The following is a 17,861-nucleotide window of genomic DNA, read 5'->3' on the forward strand; positions in this document are numbered from 1 at the left end:
CCCCTGTGTGCCGTGTGGGCTGAGGGCCCCGGCCCGCCCCGCTCACGGCTGGCCCGGCTCTCTCCTAGACGCGGCAGCTGGTGAAGGATGGCTTCCTGGTGGAGCTGTCTGAGGGCTCGCGGAAGCTGCGCCACGTCTTCCTCTTCACCGACGTCCTCCTCTGCGCCAAACTGAAGAAGACGGCGGTGGGGTAAGGCGGGCGCTGCCCTGGGCGGGGGGAGACTGCTGAGGAGGGGGCAGCACCCTCCGAGTGCCGGGGTGGCCCATGCTGTGCTGCCTGGAGCAGAGGCCGCGGGGCTGGGCCGAGGGGCTAGTCTGTGCCTGGACATGTCTGTCCTTCCCCCTGTGGGGAGGGGCATGGAGGTGGGAAATCTCTGGTGCTGGGTAGACCTGCCCGCAAGGGGCAGAGCCGTGCGAGCCGCAGGGAGCGGCTGGGTGGCCTGGGGCTCTGGGCACAGCAAGGTGCGCTGGGGTCGTGGGCTCAACCCGGGCCTGTCGCTGCAGGAAGCACCAGCAGTATGACTGCAAGTGGTACGTGCCGCTGGCCGACCTGGTGTTCCCGGCCCCCGAGGAGTCGGAGCCCTGCCCGCAGGTGCACACCATCCCGGACCACGAGCTGGAGGACATGAAGATGAAGATCTCAGCCATCAAGAGCGAGGTGCAGAAGGAGGTGAGCCGGGGGACTGGGCTCGCTGGTGTGCGGTGCTAGGGGGCTGCGCCTGTGCCCAGAGAGGGGAGCTCTTGTACCTACCTCTGCTCGGGGGGGGAGCTCCCCCCTGCTGAAGGGACCTGGCCAGTTCCCTAAGCTGAGAGCCAGTACCCTGTGCCCGGGGCAGGGCATGGGCCTGCTGTGCCCCATTGGCACCTCCCTGTCTCCTCCCCTGGCTGGCACTGGGGGAGGCAGAGGGACTCCTGTGTGGATTGTGGGTCCCGCTCGCTGCCTGGGGCGGCTCCGTCTGGCTCCCACCTTCTCGCTTTCCCCCCGCAGAAAGCCGGCAAGGGGCAGAGCCGAGCCATCGAGCGCCTCAAGAAGAAGATGTTTGAAAACGAGTTCTGGCTGCTCCTGAACTCCCCCACCATCCCCTTCCGCATCCACAACCGCAACGGGAAGGTAGGGGCCTGCCGGCCGCCCGGCTCACAGAGCCGCTGGTGGGGCTTGGGGAGGGTGGAGAGCTGGCCTGGCCAGGACTGTGCTCCCTCGGCCGGCCGCTGTGGGATGTGCCGCTCGTGCCCGGTCCCTCTGCCCTGCAGACTGCCATCCTCGCAGGCACTTCCCTCCCTCGGTGGGAGTGGGGTGTCCGTGCGGGGCCTGGGCTCTGCCCTTGGGTGCTGAGCGGGGCGATGCACGCTGACCACACCGGGCAGCGTCTCTTGCGCTCCCCTCTGGCTGGCCAAGCTGCTCTGTGCAGGCTGGGATCTCTCCCTGCCATGGCCGGTCTGGGGATGCCCGGTACCTCCTGTGGCACCGGGGGCCTTGGCTTGCTCAGTCGGTCCCAGTCCAGGCAGCTGCCCTGATGCCGTCCTGTCCCTTTCAGAGCTACCTGTTCCTGCTCTCCTCGGACTACGAGCGGTCGGAGTGGAGGGAGGCCATCCAGAAGCTGCAGAAGAAGGGTGAGGCCCTGCGGGAGGAGCCTGTCTCTGAGGGCTCCCTGGGGGCGTCCTTGGGGCTCGGGCTCGCTGCTGTGAAGCCATTCCTGCCAGGGGTCCAGGCATGCCGCCTCCCTGTAGCAGTGTGGGGCCCCACCGTGCCCGTGGCCTTTCCGGGCTGCCCTTCGGGAGGTCCCGCGGCGCATGCAGCCAGCGGCAGCGCATGGGAACCCCTGGCCGCGGCCACTCACCACCCCCTCTGTGCTCCCACAGACCTCCAGGCCTTCGTGCTGAGCTCGGTGGAGCTGCAGGTGCTCACGGGGTCCTGCTTCAAACTGCGCACCGTCCACAACATCCCCGTCACCAGCAACAAGGACGGTGAGTGGCTCAGGCCAGCACGCTGCAGGGCTGGCTCTGCTCCCCCACAGAGCGTGCCAGAGCGCACGCCGTAAATCCCCTAGGGGCAGGCGCGTGGGGCCAGCTCCCGCTCCTGCCTGCTGGTGTCAGCTCAGCTCCGAGCCAAGATCCCCCAGGTAGGGGGATAAGTGCCCAGCCATGCACTGGGGGGCAGGACTCCTGGGTTCTGTGGCAGGTCCTGCTGGGCCTCGGGGTAACAGTCTCTGCCTCCTGGGCGAGGCTGGGCGGCTCAGGGTCTGTAGAGCACCCAGGGCTCTGATGCCAGGGCTGTTCGCTCCCGCCCGGTGCGGCTGAGGCTCAGATGGTTGTGGAGTGTGTGCGCCACTAGGTGGCACTGTGAGAGCCAACCAGCTGGCCTGGCTTGGGACAGCCTTGCTGGGCAAGAGCCCCCATGGCACCATGTGCCCGTCCGGCAGGGAGGGGTGCTAACCTGGGGGCTCAGGCAGCCGGGCGGGCACGGTGACCCCCTCCCTTGCACACCGGCTCGGAGAGCCCTGACACCCCACCTGGAATCCCCTCTCATGGCCACAGGGGTCGCTGCTGCGCAGTGTGAGTATCTGATCTCCTACCCCCCCCGCGAGAGCACGAGGCGAAGCTGGTCTCTGCTGTCCGTGGCAGAGATCCGGGCACAGGGCGGCTGTCCCGTCTGCAGGTCTCTCGCTGGGTAGGTTTGACTGGTGATGCTGGGAAGCCAGTTCCAGAGGTGCCCAGTGACTGAACCCTGGGCATCCCGGCTGGGACAGGTGCGGTGGGCTGCCCTCCGGCGGGACGCCGCTCGCTGCCGGGATGGGAGTAGCTGGCATTGCATTACCCTGGCAGCGAACGTGCCCTGTACACACCCCTCACTCCTGACCTGCAACCCCCTGCTGGGCCGTGGGGCTAGGGAGGTGAGTGAAGGCTGAGATGCTGCCCTGGTTTGTGAGCCCGGCACCTCAGCTCGACTGCAGAGGTGAAAGGCTGGGGCTGGGGCTCCCGGTGCCCGGCCGGCAATGGGCCCAGACTATGGGCCTGCCAGGGCTGTGAGCCCTAACGTACCCTTGTGCTTCTCTCTGCCGCAGATGACGAATCCCCGGGACTCTACGGCTTCCTGCATGTGATTGTCCACTCTGCCAAGGGATTCAAACAGTCTGCCAGTGAGTGCCAGCTCTGTGCTGCTGGGGCTTGGCTGTGAGCGGGGCCTAGCCCCCAGCCCTGGGGCCCTGCTGTGCCCACCCAGGGGTGCAGAGCCCTGCTGGAGAGGGGAGAGACCCCTCCTGCTGGGGGGTGGGTTGCCTGCCCTCCCTGCGTTCATGATGGCCTCAGCCTGGGGGTGCCCATCCGTCAGGACAATCGGGCCCTGGCTGGGGAAGGACTGTGGGCTGGGGACTCTGCCAAGGGCCCATATGAGCCGGGCATGAATCCCTAGAGCCCCCTGACTCGTCTCCTCTCCCCAGACCTCTACTGCACGCTGGAAGTGGACTCCTTCGGGTACTTTGTCAGCAAAGCAAAGACCAGGGTTTTCCGGGACACGACAGAGCCCCAGTGGAACGAGGTGAGTTTGCTGCTAGGGGACTGAGGGGATCATGCTAGAGCCAGGGAACAGACAGCACCCCCGTTCCAGCTCTAGGCTGCCACCCGCTGCTCCGCTGGTGCCCCTCAATCCAACCTGTAGCCCTGCCCCTGCTAGTCGAGTCCGGGCTTTCCTCTCCTCCCCCGGGTCTCTCTTGAACCCAGGGCCCGGCCGGTGCAGCATGAGGCTGAAGCGCCGTGCGCTCAGAGCCCAGGCGCTAGTGCCCGCCCCTGCTGGGCGTGGCTCAGGGCTGCTCTCTGCCCCTGGCATGGGCTCAGCCGCGTCCCTCTGGCTCCCCAGGAGTTCGAGATCGAGCTGGAGGGCTCACAATCGCTGCGCATCCTGTGCTACGAGAAGTGCTACGACAAGACCAAGCTCAACAAGGACAACAACGAGATTGTGGATAAGATCATGGGCAAGGGGCAGGTCCAGGTAAGGCTGCGGGAGGCTTCGGGGGGGCTGGAGAGTCTGTGTCCCCCTGGCCTGGGCCCGGCCTGCCCGTGCCAGAGCAGCTCTCAGGGCTGTAATGAGCCTGATGCTTTTTCTCTGAGCGGCAGCCGCGTGAGCCTGGCCTCCCCTTGCCTGTCTGGGAATGGCCCGGCCGAGGGCCCGTGCCGCAGCCGGCTCAGTGCTGCCAGGCCTCCCCCGCGGGCGCTGTCGCTGGCAGAGCCCAGCAGACGGGGAACATCCAGCGGGTGGGTTTGTTTTTCTGTCTGGCGCGCCGCGGTTCTGTCGGATTCCGGCTCCGAAGCTGGCTGCCTGGCCGGCTGCGCTCGGGCGGTGGATGCCTGGGCTCAGGCTGAATGGAAGGTGTTCTGGGTGCCCGCCCTGGAGAGCCTGAGCCCTGTGGGGTTGAGGGGCGAAGCAGGACCAGGCTGGCGCAGAGATCTGGCCTGGCCAGGCCAGGCGGCTGTGGCAGGGCGGGGCGGGCTCTCCTTGTACTGGCGGGCTCTGTGGCAGCCTGGGCCCAGACCTGCTCTTGGCAAGCAAGTGTGCTGGGCTGTGAGGGCGGAAGGGGCCGGGAGTAGGAGAGGCCAGGCCGGCGGGGAAGCCGAGTTAGGTGGCTGGAGGGTGCTGGGTGACTCCCCGGGCTCGAATTGTTTCCTTCCTGTCTGACCCGGCTGTAACGATGCTCCTGGCAGGAGCTGGCTGTGCCACCTGTGGGCGCAGAGGAATGGGGGGCTGGCAGCTCCCCATGTGAGAGGGGACGCTCCCCATGGCGTCTGTTTGCTTCACGGAGTGTCCCCTGCCCCGTCACCTCTGTGTGCCCGGGGTGGATGCCAGCTCAGCGCACAGAGCTGAGAGCACCAGGGCGACTAGGCACTGGAGGGGGATGGCTGGTGGTCTCCAGGAGCTCCCTCCCCAATCTGCCCTCTCCCACCCCCCTGCAGCACGGCCCTGCTCCCTGGTGGGGCTGGTGTTGCTGCTGGCAGGTGAAGGGTCCAGCGGCGATGACAAGGCCCAGCTCTTGGCCGGGCCCTTGTCCGCAGACCTCGCCGGGGGAGGGCAGAGACTTGCTGCCTTTCTGCTGGGACCAGGGCTGAGCCTGCAGAGGTGGTCATGGTCCCACCCAGGGCCCCACCGTGTAATCCGTGCAGAGCTCAGCCCTTCCCGGCTCCGCTGCTGCCTTCAGTCACCAGTGCTGCTGTTATAGCAACCGGGGTTGCCAGGGCAACTGTCTCCTCTTGGTTGGGTAAGGAGGATGGGGGCTTTGCTGCATCCCCAGCACGTGCCCCTGGCTAGCACATGGGGGGGTGTCAGGAGCTGCAGGAAAGGGGGAGTGGCCAGTGTGCCCCCAGCTCTTCTGGGGTGCAGCTGAGGGTGCTGGCTTCAGTCCTGATGTAGGCTGTGTCCCGGTTACCATGGAGACTGTCTCCAGGTGTGATGCCAAGTGCTGGGCCCCCTGGCGAGGGGCCGGAGGCGCATTCAGGGAGGGGACCTTGACTGTGGGATCAGTGACCCCGCTGGCTGGCTGGAGCCGCGCCCTGGTTCCCTTCGGGTCGTGCCACAGCGCCCCTCTGCTCTTGTAAGAGCTGGGAGGTGGCGAGGGGGCTGGGTCCTAGGTCAGAGCAGTGGCCGGGACTGTAGTACCAGCGTGGAAAGCTCTGTCAGACCAACCCCTGCCAGGCAGCCCGCCCCACGTTAATCCCTCCAGTGCCGCTGCCCTGGTATCTGGGCACAGCCCATGGAGAAGCAACGGCACCAGTGAAGTTGCTGGAGGATGGCACTCCCCACGCAGGGTAACGGCTCTGCGGGGGAGGGGGGCGTCGTGGGTTTTGTGTTAAGGACTCGTATTAATCTGGGCTGGGTTAGGGGCTTGTGGGGGCTCGTGCCTAGCCGCTGGACGGTCCAACACGGCTTCCCCAGATGGAGTGGTGCCCACGGGCCGCCCCCCTGCGGGGTCAGTGGCTCACGGCCCTGCAGGCGTTTGTCGAGTCCTGTCAGGTGTCGCAGCGACAGGGTGTTGGTGGAGCTGTGCCCACCTGTCAGGCTCCACCAGGCCTCTGATCCTTGCTCCTTCCACAGGGTGGGGCTGAGTGGAGCCCAGGAGCTGGCAGGGAGGGGAGGTAACTTCCAGTCCCATCCCCGCCCCCAAAGCCCAGGTTAAAACCAACCCCCAGTTCCAGGCACTCCAGGGGAGGGGCTGAGCGGCCCTGTGGCCAGCCCCCGGCGTGGGCGGGTTTGCTCAGGCAGGCCTGTGCCCTTAGTGGGGACCCTACAAACCTGCTGCAGTAAATCAGCCTCAGGACCGGGATGGGGCCAGGGGGCGCATGGCACAAGCAGCTCCTCTCCGTACGGCGTTGGCACAGGGTGGGGCGAGGAGCCGCAGCGGGTGTGCTCGGCTTGTCGGGAGCCAGCCAGCTGCCCCGGGGGCGTGCCGCTGTGCAAGTGCCAGGAGGCCGGCTCCCAGTTCCTGGGCAGAGCCCGAAACATGAGTCCAGCGCGGTAGCTTACCCCGACCTGCTCTTTCCAGCCTATGGATCACTGCAGCATTGGGATTCCCCAGCGCTTTCCTAGGGCTGGTCCCTGTGCCCCCCGGTGATGGGCTGCTGAGCGTTCAGCTGCCCTCACGCTGGACCCGCTGTCCCCGAGCTGCAGAGCAGTGTCTCCCCAGGGGAGGGGCAGGGCCAGCATCCCATGCTGTGGGGCCTCGGCTCGGCCCTGGAGGGGCAGAAGGGGAGTTGGGTCTCCTGGCCGCTCTGCTGAGCCTGGTGCTTGCAGTGGGTGTGTGGTCATGGCCTGAGACCCATCAAACTCACTTCACGTGGCGCCAGAGGAGCAGTGAGCTGGGGCTGGCTGCCCTGAGCCAGCCGCTCAGGACCTGGTAGGGCGTTAATTCGAAAGCCTGGGGTTGGCTCCCAGCACCGTTTCCCCCACCCCATGCCTGGCCAGCTCCTCCCTGCTGCTCTGCAGGGCCTGTGTGCTTAGCCGCAGTCTGCCTGCTCCCTGGGAAAGTGGCTGTACTGGCCAGCCCCTGGGGAGCTGGGGGAGGGGGCAGTGCTGCCCGGAAGGGGGGAGCAGAGCCAAAACCCGGGCGAGGGGCCGAGTTCAAAGCCCTGCTCCATTGTGCAGTGTTAGACTCCAGCTCTGAACTGGAGCAGCGGCAGGTGAGGGGCCGTCGGCATCGCCCTGGGAATATGTGTGTGTGTGTGTGTGGGGGGGGGGGGGGTCAGCAGGAGGGACCGGGGTCCCGGTGCCTGGAGAACCGCAGGGCCGGGCAATCGGAAATAGCCTTGTGTCAACAACCATGAGTCACGCAGCCCCTGAGCCGGGCACATGGGAGCCAGTGCGGGGACGGGCGCAGCAGCAGTCCAGCCCACGCTGGAGGCAGAACGCTGCGCTGTGTGAACCTTGGGGGCGGAGGCTGGAGGAGGCCCCTGGGCCCAGAGAGTTGAGAGAAGGCCCCAGGAGCCGAGCAGCCCCTGAGGGAAGGCGGGTGGCCTGTCGGAAGCTGGAACAGCATCTGTGATGGTGGGAGCGAGGCTCTAACCGATAAAGGCTTTCAACCCACATGCTCCAGGGCGTAGGCTGGCCTCCAGCTGGGCTCAGGAAGGAATTACTCTCCCAGGACTGGCTATATGCTCTGTGCGTAGAGGGGGTGGGGCAGTCCCGACCCACCATGGGACTCCAGCCTAGACGCTCGCCCCGTGCAGCAGCTGCTGTGAGCTGGGTTGCAGTCCCTTTCCCAGCTGTACCTGGTCCCAGGGGTCCCCCAGCCCCTCTGAGCCAGCAGAGTGAGAGCTCCCATGAGCTGCTTGGTCAGGGTGCTCATGGGGTTGGGATGGCTGCCCGCCCTCAGAGCCGTCCCCTCCCCGTTGTTGAGGGGATGATCCGCACCCCCATTGTGCCCCCCCCCCATCCGCCTGGCCAGCCTTTCGCTTCAGCCTGGCTGCAGTTAAACCGAACCTGCTGTGGGGTTTGGTCACTTGGCTCCAGCCTGGTGGGGCTGAGCCTGTGGGATGTCTCTGTCCCCCTCCTGCCCCCCAAGCATTCGGGGAGTGTCAGAGGAGGGCTTGGGGGGTGGGGTGCGAGGTGGCTGTCTGGGCCCCGCTCTCCCCAGGGGATAGATCCACCCCAGAGCTAGGCGCTGCAGCTGCTGAGCCAGGCTCTCACCTGACTCCGTTGGAGCCTTTTCCCCCGAAGCCAGCTGGAGGGGAATGACTGACGTTGGGAGCCTGCTGAGCAGGGGAGAGGCAGGTCCGGGGGACACACATTCAGCCCAGGGGGGCTGCCCAGTGCCTTCCAATGCGCCCCCAGCAGTCCGTGTGCTGCAGGGCCCTCCAGGCAGCTCCCAGGTTTGCCAGGCAGATGGAGGCCCTGACCTGACCCTGGGGCTGGCTGGCTCTCTGGAGACCCTGGAGAGGGAGGGCTTACTTCCCACGGGCTCCCTGGGGCTCCCATCATGGCTATTAATGGAGGCCCAGCAATAGCCTCTGCTGACCTCTGAGTGCAGAGCTTCCCGGCCTGGAACGCTGCCTGCCGGCCCCACCATCCTGGCTTCCTCCGAGAGCCCGGCCTGCGGCCCCAGTGCCAGGCAGCTCATGTGTAGCAGGAGGCCCGGGGCTGGGCCGTGCTCACATGCCTTCGGCAGATCCGGTGCGGGGTGAGCTCGGCTTGCTGCCTGGGGATGCTGGGGAGACCGGGGTATGCCCCCCTCTCACCGCTGCTGCGAATAACCTCGCTGTGTGCCAGGCTTGTGGGGGGAACTCCTGGGCGAGAGGGACCCTTGGGAGAGGGCCGAGGAGGAGCCCGGAGCGGAGCCGTGTGGGCTCAGAAGGGTGCCCGTCTCCCCCAGCGCCTGGTGGCCTGGCCAGCCAGGTTGCGCAGCGTTGTGCTGCTCTCTGGAGGTGATTGGCGGGGCCCTGTGAGAGCAGTTGGTCCTTGCTGCGTCCCCTGGGACCTTGGCTCATGCCCTGAGATCAGCATGGAAGGGGGCTGGTGCCAGTGAGGGAGCAGGACAGGAGTGTGGGGAGTGGCTCTAGGTGGCATGCTGGCCGGCTGATCGGTGCCAGAGCCCTGGGAAAGCAGGGACAGTGCTAGCCGAGCCTGGGCGAGCGCAGGACCCAGCTCCGGTGTACCTGGCTGGCAGGCGGTCAGCTGTGGCAGATGGTCAAGGGCTGCCCCTTCATCCTGGGGGCTTTGAGCCACCCCCCGCAGACAGCTTCTCCGGCCTGCGGCATCTCTATGACACCCCAGCCTGGGATATGCATACGTCTTTCCCAGTGCACCTTGCTCACCCCAGTCCTGAACTTCCCCTCCCCTGCTCCTAGCTTCCTGCTCTTTTCCCGGCTGGCCCCAGACACCGCGCAGGCCTCTCCTTTGCTTGTGTCTGCCCCGGCCAGGCCGGAGGCGCCATGCTGGGTGTGACCCAGCAGAGGTTGTGCCGAGCTCCTCGGGGCCTGGTTCTCGCTGCCTCCTCTCCCCAGGTGTTTATAGTTTAGCCGACCTGCCCTCTGCAGAGCAAACTCTGAGACGGGAAGTCTGCAATGGGAAGCAGATGTCAGCTCTGGGGACTGTGCCCGCCCCCTCCCGCTGCCCCTGCTTGTGCAGTTGGGTTCATAAATCAGGCCGGGAAATCGTTCGATATGCAAATATAGCATTAGGGCCTCCTGTCCCTGGGGATGCGCCAGGCCCTGCAGGCAAAATCCATCAGGAATTGATTTCTTCTGGCCGAGACAAACCAATCCCTCCCCCCCCCCCCCGTAAAAATCCAGGGGGAGGGCAGGTTGGTAAACCCCTCCCCCACGTGTCGCGAATGGCCAGAGTGGGTCAGAGCAAGGGTCCAACTAGCCCAGTGTCCCGTCTTCCAGCTGGGGTTGGGTGCGTCCGAGGGAATGAACAGAACAGGGCAGCTATCGAGTGATCCAGCCCGTCGCCCAGTCCCGGGTTCTGACAGTCAGAGGCTAGGGATGCCCAGAGTGTGGGGTTGTGTCCTGCTCGGCCTGGCTAATGGCCGTTGATGGACCATCCTCCATGAACCTGGCTCATTCTTTTTGGAACCCAGCTGTGCGCTTGGCCTTCACAGCATCCCCTGGCAAGGAGTTCCACAGTTAACTGCTTTCTAGGGAGAGGCACGTCCTTAGGTTTGTGTTAAACCTGCAGCCTGGTACGTGAAGGGGGAAATGACACTTTCTCCCCCACACCAGCTGTGGTTTTCTAGCCCTCGCGCACAGCTCTGGGTTGGTTTTAGCATATCCATCCTAACCTCTCCTGCCAAGCTGAACAGTCCCCGTCCTGTTACGCTCTCCTCGTGTGGACGTCGTTCCCTACCCCAGAACGTTTCTGCTGCTTTCCTCTGTGTTTTCGCCAGTTCTATGACACCGTTGTTTGAGCTGGGGCGACCAGAGTTGCAGGCGGGATTCAAGGTGTGGGCATCCCGTGGATTTATACGGGGGTGTTCTGACACTTCCTACCAGTCTGTTCGCTCCCAGGCCTCATGTTCACCCTGCTGGCGGGGAGACAAGCTGGTGCTGAGCAGTTCCTCTCCGCAGAGCTTCCTTCAGCGTCCTCCGTGGACCAGCCTGGGGCTTAGCTGGGCCGTGCTGGGCTGGCGGCCCGGCCAGCTCAGGGAGTCGCGTCCAGCCAGCCGGGGGCGCCTCTTTCATAAGAGGAGAAGGGTTGAGCACAGGACCCTTGGAGGGGGCATTGCCCTGCCCACTGCTGTTTCTGGGCAGGCTCAAGCCGGGCAAGCAGAGTTCTCTCCTCCCCCGCATCCCTGGCCAGCTCGCTCCGTGTTCAGTGTCTGCCAGCCCGGGATTCGGGGCGCACTGGGACAGCCCCCCACAGGGTTCGGAGCGCTGCCGGTTCTCGCATCAGCCCAGATGGCCTCCCAGGAGATGGTCAGGCTGCGGGGGAGGGAGCTCGGTTTTAGGAATATTTTGGGTTTGAAAAAGCTTCTTGCCCCCATGCAGCTCTGCCGGTACCCCTCAGTCCCGACCCACAGCCCCTGCTAGCCCAGCCCTGGGCTCCTGCCCCCCCCCCCCAGCTCTGCCGGTGCCCCTCACGCCCAACCCGCAGCCCCTGCTAGCCCAGCTCTGCTGATGCCCCTCACTCCCACCCTGTAGCCCCTTTCTGAGCCAGTCTCTCCCCCCCCTCCCCCCCCCCGTATCGAGCAGAGGCTGGCAGCTGGGGCAGGTGCATTGAGTATTGTGGGTGGGTGCTGGGCAAACTCTGAGCTCTGCACTCCCTGCCCTACACAGCCCCCTGTATTCTGGCTCCGTGGGGCGGCGGGGGGGGGTGGGGTGTTTCAAGCTGTGGGGACGTGGGCAGGTGTCTGGCGCTGTGAGGCTGAGCGCATGGGGCGTGCAAGTGACTGCCCAGTGCAGACGGACCGTCTCCGGCCGGGCAGCTGGGATGGGCAAGGCACCGTGCGGAGGGTGTGGCTGGGGGTACAGTACATCTCTCACTGGCATTCTCTTCCCCAGCGATGCGGCGGCCGGAGGTAACTGCCTGAGCCAGAGTCGCTCCCCCCTCTGCTCCTCTGGGGGGGAAGCCGCCCCAGCTGTGGAGCCCCCAGACAGAGCGGGGGGGGCTTCCTTTGACAGGGGATTGTGCGTTGCCATGGTCATAAGCACCTTGCGCAGCAGGCGTGAAGCCGCTTCCCTTTGCGTCCCCCTGGGGCCAGGACACTGCCTGCTCCTGCCCTGCCACGGTCCCCAGCATGTGGGCAGGGGGCACCCAGACCCTGCCCTGGGAGCTCTGGCCTGGCCCCACAAGGCACAGGGTACCCCACACTCCCCCTGCAGGAGCAGAACCCTGGGGACGGGCCCCTCAGCTGCTGGCCCCAGCTCCAGGCCCGGCCTGACCCGACTGACCCCACGCCAGCAGCTGGGCTGAGCCCAGGGTCGGAGTCGGGGCCGCAGAGCAGTTTCTCGGGGCCCCCAGCCCTGCACGTGGACCCCCAGCCACGTGCCAGGCTCCTGTGCCGCCTTCGAGGCGGAAGCTAGCTGGGTGGTCTCCTTGCTCCCGAGTCTCGGGCTCCGTGGGGCATGCCAGGCACACGGCTGTGCGGGCGTATTCGCCCCCGCGCGCAGCAGGGCAGGCGGTGTTACTCAGGACCCATTTGCCATGGCGGCTCAGTTTCTCGCCGCCCCGTGCTCTGCTCTAGGGGATGCTGCCCCCCTGCGCGGGGGGCTGTTAGCGGGAGGAGGCACGTGGGCTCCGGCGGAGATGAGGCGGCCTGGCCCGGGCTCCAGTGCTCCTGGTGTGCTCGGAGGAGGAAGGAACAGCTGGGGGCTCTGGCCAGCGAGTGATGTGCTACACCGCTTCCCGACCCAGCCCGAGCAAAGGGGGGCCCTACCTACCGGGGGTGGCCGGTGCTGGTTGGGTGCAGGGTGCGCCCAGGCCCTGGCAAAGGCGCTGCGTCTGTGGGTGCCATTGCCCCAGGCCGAGCGGTCCCTGCTCCATCACATAGGCCACGTGTGCTCATCCCTGCAGAGACTCACCGGGGGACACTTGCTGCTCGGCCCCCAGCTGGCTTTGTGGGGAGGGGCTCCCCAAGTTCTCCAACCTGCGAGGCCAGCCCTGGGCTCCAGGCGTTGGATGGCTGGGAGGGAGAGGCAGGGGAACCGGCCGTCTCTGCGCTGCAGATGCAGCTTGGCTGGCTGCGTCTGTCTCTTTCTCCCCGTTCCCGCGGAGGCGTGGCGGAAGCTGCTGGCCTCCAGCACGTGGGCTCTTGTACCCTGGGCTCTGGCCAGCTTCCAGCCAAGCTGCTGTCTTGGATCAGCCTTAGGGAGGAGCAGACGAAGTGCTCCGAGGCTTCCAAGCCGCACGGGCCCTGGGCTGGGGGCAGCAGCGCCAAGGGGGAGGAGGAGAGACGGGACCGGCTGTCTCTCTAATGCTGCTGGCAGAGCCACTGTCCGGGCTGGAGCTCAGCCTCCCCCGTGGCTGCGCTGGGGCCATCGTGTCCCTCACTGGGGTGGCTTAAAAGCCACCTCGCCAAGACCCGAGTCAGGCGAGGAGAGACCCCAGCAGCTGAACCCGCTCGTCCCCCTCTGTAGCCTGGGCCATTCCTTCACCTCCTGGCAGCTTCCCTTTCCTCTGCTTGGGGAGCAGCCCAGCCACATGGGGCAGGGCTGGAAGGAATTGCTGGGTTTTGGACCTGCCCCCCACACTCTGGGGCTAACCTGCCTGGTGTTGCACTAGCCCTGTGGAAGGGGCAGACTGCTGTGTGCTGAGCGGGCACCCCCGGGCGGTGAACTGGCTTCTCGGCTCTCTGGGGCAGGGACCATCTTGCTATGGCCAGACAGCGCCTGGCGCGGTGGCGCCCCCATCCCCTTCGGCACTACCACACTAGGATGCATGTTCTTGCTTGGGGGCTATTTCTGGCTGCTGCCCGTGTTCCTGGCAGTGTGCGCTGAGGCTGGGGGCAGTGCCTGCTGGAGGGGTGGTTGCTCTGGCTTGTGACAGCTTTGTTAATGACTCTGTTTCCTGTGTGTGACGTGACAAGTGCTGGTATTTGCTGCCCGTCCCCGCGGGGGCCCCCCCCCGATCTGGGATGTGACCTCTCGGCTCTGCCGGCTGACAGCGTGGGAAATCCAGAGCAAGGGTCCGCGTCTCTGCCCCTTCCCAGTTGGGGGAGGTTCAGGGAGCTCTCGTGGCCTGTGCACGGCCTGCCGCTGCATCAGTGTGCTGCAGCCGGGCAGACCTGGGTGCCGAGGGCAGAGGAGCCCCTCGCATCCTGGCAGCTGCTTCTCTGGCGGAGAACGTTCTAAGCAAAGCCAGGCCGGAGAAGGGCAGCTCCTGGACGGTGCAAGGAGACCAGAGCGTCCCCTCTCTGGGGCTGGAGGGCAGCGCTGCTCCCAGAAGCACCGCTCTGTGCATGGGGATCATTCGCAGGAGCACCAAAGCCCTGCCCCTGAATTACAGCACGGCCTTGGTGCGCAGGATTTAAAGGGTTAAGCGCGCCTGTCTCGGGTGTGCTAGCCAGTGTGTGTCCAGGCCAGGGGCGAGGTGCAGCGAAAGCCCCGTGCGTTATGCCAGAGATGCATGGTTACACAACGGGCAGCATGTCTAGTGGTTCAGTCCCTTGCTGGGTGTGACCCGGGGCAGATCCCCTCTGTAAACGCCCATGTCCTTCCCTTGCCCCGGGGCTGAGGCTGGGCCGAGGGTGCGTGGCTCCGGCCGAGGGAGGGCGGGAGGAACCGAGGCCACTGTGCTGGGCCAGTCGCTGGTTCCTGAGGGGCCGCGGGGAAGGAGTTAACGGGGTAGCTGGGCTGTGCCAGCAGCTGTCCCGCTTCACGCAGCGGCTGTGCCAGGCTCCTGGCAGGAGCGGCGGCGAAGGAGTTAAAGGGAGTGGGGGGAGCCTGCCTTTGAGTCACTTCCTCGGAGGGGGAGGGCTGCTGGCTGGCTCCCTAGCCTCCCAGCTGAGCCGGAGCTGCGCCTGCCTATTGTGCTGCCGCTGCGCTGTGCTGGGCTCGGCACGGGATGGGCTCTCCTGGGCACCGCTGACCTGGCTGGCAGGGGAGGATTTCTGTCCCGCGCTGCAGGGGAGCCCAAGATGACGGAGGTCTTAGTGCAGCCGGACTGCAAGCTGAGCTCGGTGTGCGAGCACTTGGAGCACTGCTGCCTGGAGAGGCTGGAGGAGCCCGGGGGCAAGCGCCCCTCCAACACGGGAGCCAGGCTGTGGGGCCGCGTGCGCAGCAAGCTGCTGAGGCAGAAGGTGCTGTCTTCTCTTCACCCTTCCTTGTGCGGCGGGGGGCTGGGCATGCCCGGGGTTTGCCCTCGCCCGCGGGTGCCAGCAGCTCTAGCCCTGCCGAGCACGGGGCCCCCTGGGACTCAGGGCTCCGACTTACCCAGTGCCCTGCGTGTCCGTGGGGCTCAGTGAGCCGGTTCAGTCCCTCTGCAGGGCGTCCGCTCCCCAGCCGAGAGGGCGATGGTCTGTCTTCTGCTGCCTTGAGTAGACGCGCTGGGTGCTGAGAGGGGCTGTTCCTCCTGCCCAGGGAATTCGCGGGTTCCGCAGCTGGCTCCATGCAGGGACTGCACCTTACGACTGCTGCTGCCCAGCCTGCAGAGGCCGCTGCAGGGTGTGGGGCTGGGTTGGGCTGGTTCTGAACATCAGTGCGCCGGGAGCCATGGCTTTGCAGTGGGTCTCATGCAACTAATCTGATGGGGCAGAGTGGGGGGGAGAGGACGCTGCCCCCCACCTATGGCACTCCTTGCTGCAGGAGGCTAGCTGGGGGGCTGGAGTGATCTTAGTTTTGCTGCCTACGGGAAGGTACATGGATCTTGTGGCTCAGGGTGTGAGCGGATCATCGTGGGGTCCAAAAGGCCAGGCACCGCTTTTCCCCACCGCCCTGCTGTATCCAGTGCTGACTGTGGGGGGGGGGCTGGGTGCGGCGGGCAGCGTGGGCCGCTCCCTGGAGACTGTCGCTGGTCAGCGCTCCTGGTTCTATTCCGAGGCTTGCTGCAGGCTCCCTCTGCAACCGGGACGAGTCACTTCAGCCCCAATTGTCCAGAAGAGCTGGCGATGCCAGGGTGGCTGCCTGCTCACGATTCCCGTGGTGCCCAAACCTGGGGGCTGGCCCCCAGCGTGAGGGGCCCCTTTGGGTAGTTGTGGCACCATGAGGTTCAGGCTCCCTCTGCAGAGCCAGGGCTAATAACCTGCTCTCTCGAGGGCTGCAGATGCTTTACGAGGTGCTGTGGGCGTTTTGGTAGGGACGGCTTCCCTGCTGGTGCTCCCGTGGCTGCCTGGCACAGGAGGGGACACGGAGGGCGAGCGTTGGTGCTAGTGACGCTGACAGTCGCGGTGGGCAGCAGAGAACTGTGCAGTCCATCCCGGGGCACCGTGCGGGGGATGGGGCAAAGCTTAAGTGATGCCAGCTCCACTGCCCGCTCCGTGGAGGGCAGCGTTTGTCTTGACATCCCTGGAGGGGCCGTTCGTGTTCGGGTGTCTCAGTCTGGTGGTGCTGGTGTCTGCTCCACGCTGGGAGCTGCCTCGGGGTCACTTCAGCCTCACTCCTAGGCACACAGCTGGCGGCGTCTGTTACACGCGGGGGGATTGGGCTGCTGGCATGAACCATGGCAAAACGTCTGGCTTGCAGGGGCCGAGTTCTGCTTAGTAACAGCGCTTTCATCCGCTCAGCACGCATTCGCTGGCTCCCCAGCTGTGACGCAGCTGCTCGGATCCCGCTGGATGGGGGCATTAACCTAATTTCTGGGTAGCCGGTGTCCGTGGCCTGTCCCCTCCCTGGAAGAGGATTAAGCCGCAGAAGTGAGGAGCTTTGTCAGGGAAGCTGCCCGGCCCTGGACTGCTCGGGGAGACAAGTGCTTTGAGTGGCTAGCTTGGAAGACCTGCCCTAGGGTCTGCTGGCCAGAGACATGAGCGCCGAGGGACGGGGAGAAGCTGTCGGTTGTTCTGAGGTGAACTTCAAAGCGGTGAATGTGTCCGAGCATTTCTGCTCCCGGCTTTAAACTCGGAATCTTTACAGGATGGCAAATCCAGCTCTCCTCCCCGCCGCGGCTGGCGGGCCGAGTCCCGTGCTGATGGCCTTCCCCGCACCCAGCGTCACAGTACGTGGCTGGGCCAGGGTCACTGCTGCCCTCTGACCCTGGCAAGACAGTGAAGGAGAAACCGACTCTCGCCCTTTTGTCTTAGATGTGCAAAATGTCCGGAACCTCCTGCTGCTTGCTCAGAGATCCTGCAAATGACTCCGGGCCCTAAGTCGGCTGCGGCGGAGCTGTACCATGTCGGTCCCAGGATGCTAGAGACGAGGTGGGGGAGGGAACAGCTTTTATTGGGCCGACTTCTGGTCGGATGTTTCATCCCCCATCTGGTCTCTGGGCCCGGCTTCTCCCGGGCGGCCAGGGGCTGTCAGGCGCCACTTTTTCTGGGACTTGCCCGGTGGTGGTGGTGGTTTGTTACCATAGGACCTAGCCGCCCCCCCCCGCCCCGCCCCGCTGGTGGCCGGGAGCCCATTGGGCTGGGCGCTCTCCAAACAGAACAGGACGGTCCCTGCCCAGAGAGTCGGGGTGTTGAGGACAGCCAGGCCTAGGCCTGGGTCCCAGCAGCCTGAGCCGTAGCAGGGAAAGCGTCTGGCAGCTTGGCTGGGTCGACAGCCCTGGAGTCTCCGAGGTCTGCACAACACTGGCCTGGCATGGGCAGCCGCCGGGCGTCGTCCCTCGTATCGCCCCCTGGGGCTGGGCCCTGTTTCTCCCCTGGGCAGCCAATGCTAATGGCAGCCCTGCCCTGCTGAGAGCTGTCTGGGGAGAGCCCCACTGAGCAGCCTTGGATCAGTGAGCTGCAGCGAATGGCTCCCCTGGGACCTCCGCTCCCCAGTCGGTGCTTCCCCTCCGCTGGCGCATGGGCAGCGCCGGGCGTTGTGAGAAGAGACGCGAGCTGCTGGCTCAGAGTGAATGGGGGAGGCTGCAGAGCCCTGGGCTCGGGGTCTGTTTGTCCCGCAGCACGTGACTGGGCCCAGCGCAGCAGCTGCTGGGTCCCGGCCCCGTCTACCCTCCAGGAGGGACCATGTTGGGGAAACGCTCAAACTGCCTGAGTGCTCCAGCTGAGCTGGCAGAACAGGGGAGCCCAACGGTGTTCTCGGTGTCCGTGAACCTGTTTCCCCCCGCAGTCCCCCCCGGGCCCTGGTCGCAGCCCTGAGGGGCCCCCGGCAGAGTGGCCCAGCTGCAGGCTGGCCCCCAGGCTGAGGAGGAAGTGGATTGTCAAACATTTTGTTGTATTTTCAGGCCACACAAATATTTAGTTATGGATCCGCCATCACACCAGGTGTGGGGTCTGGGTAAGGCATTACGTGGACTAGCAGCTCTGCTCCGAGGGCCTGGGGGAGGAGGAGCCGCTGGCCCCTGTTCC

The 17,861-nt window shown here is 65.8% G+C and overlaps 1 protein-coding gene across 2 annotated transcripts in view; it reads left to right on the forward strand.

The window, feature by feature from the left end:
* Window positions 1–17,861, forward strand: part of ABR (ABR activator of RhoGEF and GTPase) — a 95,062-nt gene that overhangs the window by 63,249 nt on the left and 13,952 nt on the right. For both annotated transcript variants that reach the window (XM_065418078.1, XM_065418079.1), the window contains 8 exons: window positions 69–190; window positions 505–670; window positions 989–1,111; window positions 1,536–1,611; window positions 1,861–1,965; window positions 3,063–3,137; window positions 3,438–3,535; window positions 3,854–3,985. In XM_065418078.1, the coding sequence (XP_065274150.1) occupies window positions 69–190; window positions 505–670; window positions 989–1,111; window positions 1,536–1,611; window positions 1,861–1,965; window positions 3,063–3,137; window positions 3,438–3,535; window positions 3,854–3,985 (897 nt within the window). The remainder of the gene's footprint in view (window positions 1–68; window positions 191–504; window positions 671–988; window positions 1,112–1,535; window positions 1,612–1,860; window positions 1,966–3,062; window positions 3,138–3,437; window positions 3,536–3,853; window positions 3,986–17,861) is intronic.

Source organism: Emys orbicularis, chromosome 17, assembly GCF_028017835.1.
Source record: "Emys orbicularis isolate rEmyOrb1 chromosome 17, rEmyOrb1.hap1, whole genome shotgun sequence".
In the NCBI taxonomy this organism is placed as follows: domain Eukaryota; kingdom Metazoa; phylum Chordata; order Testudines; family Emydidae; genus Emys; species Emys orbicularis.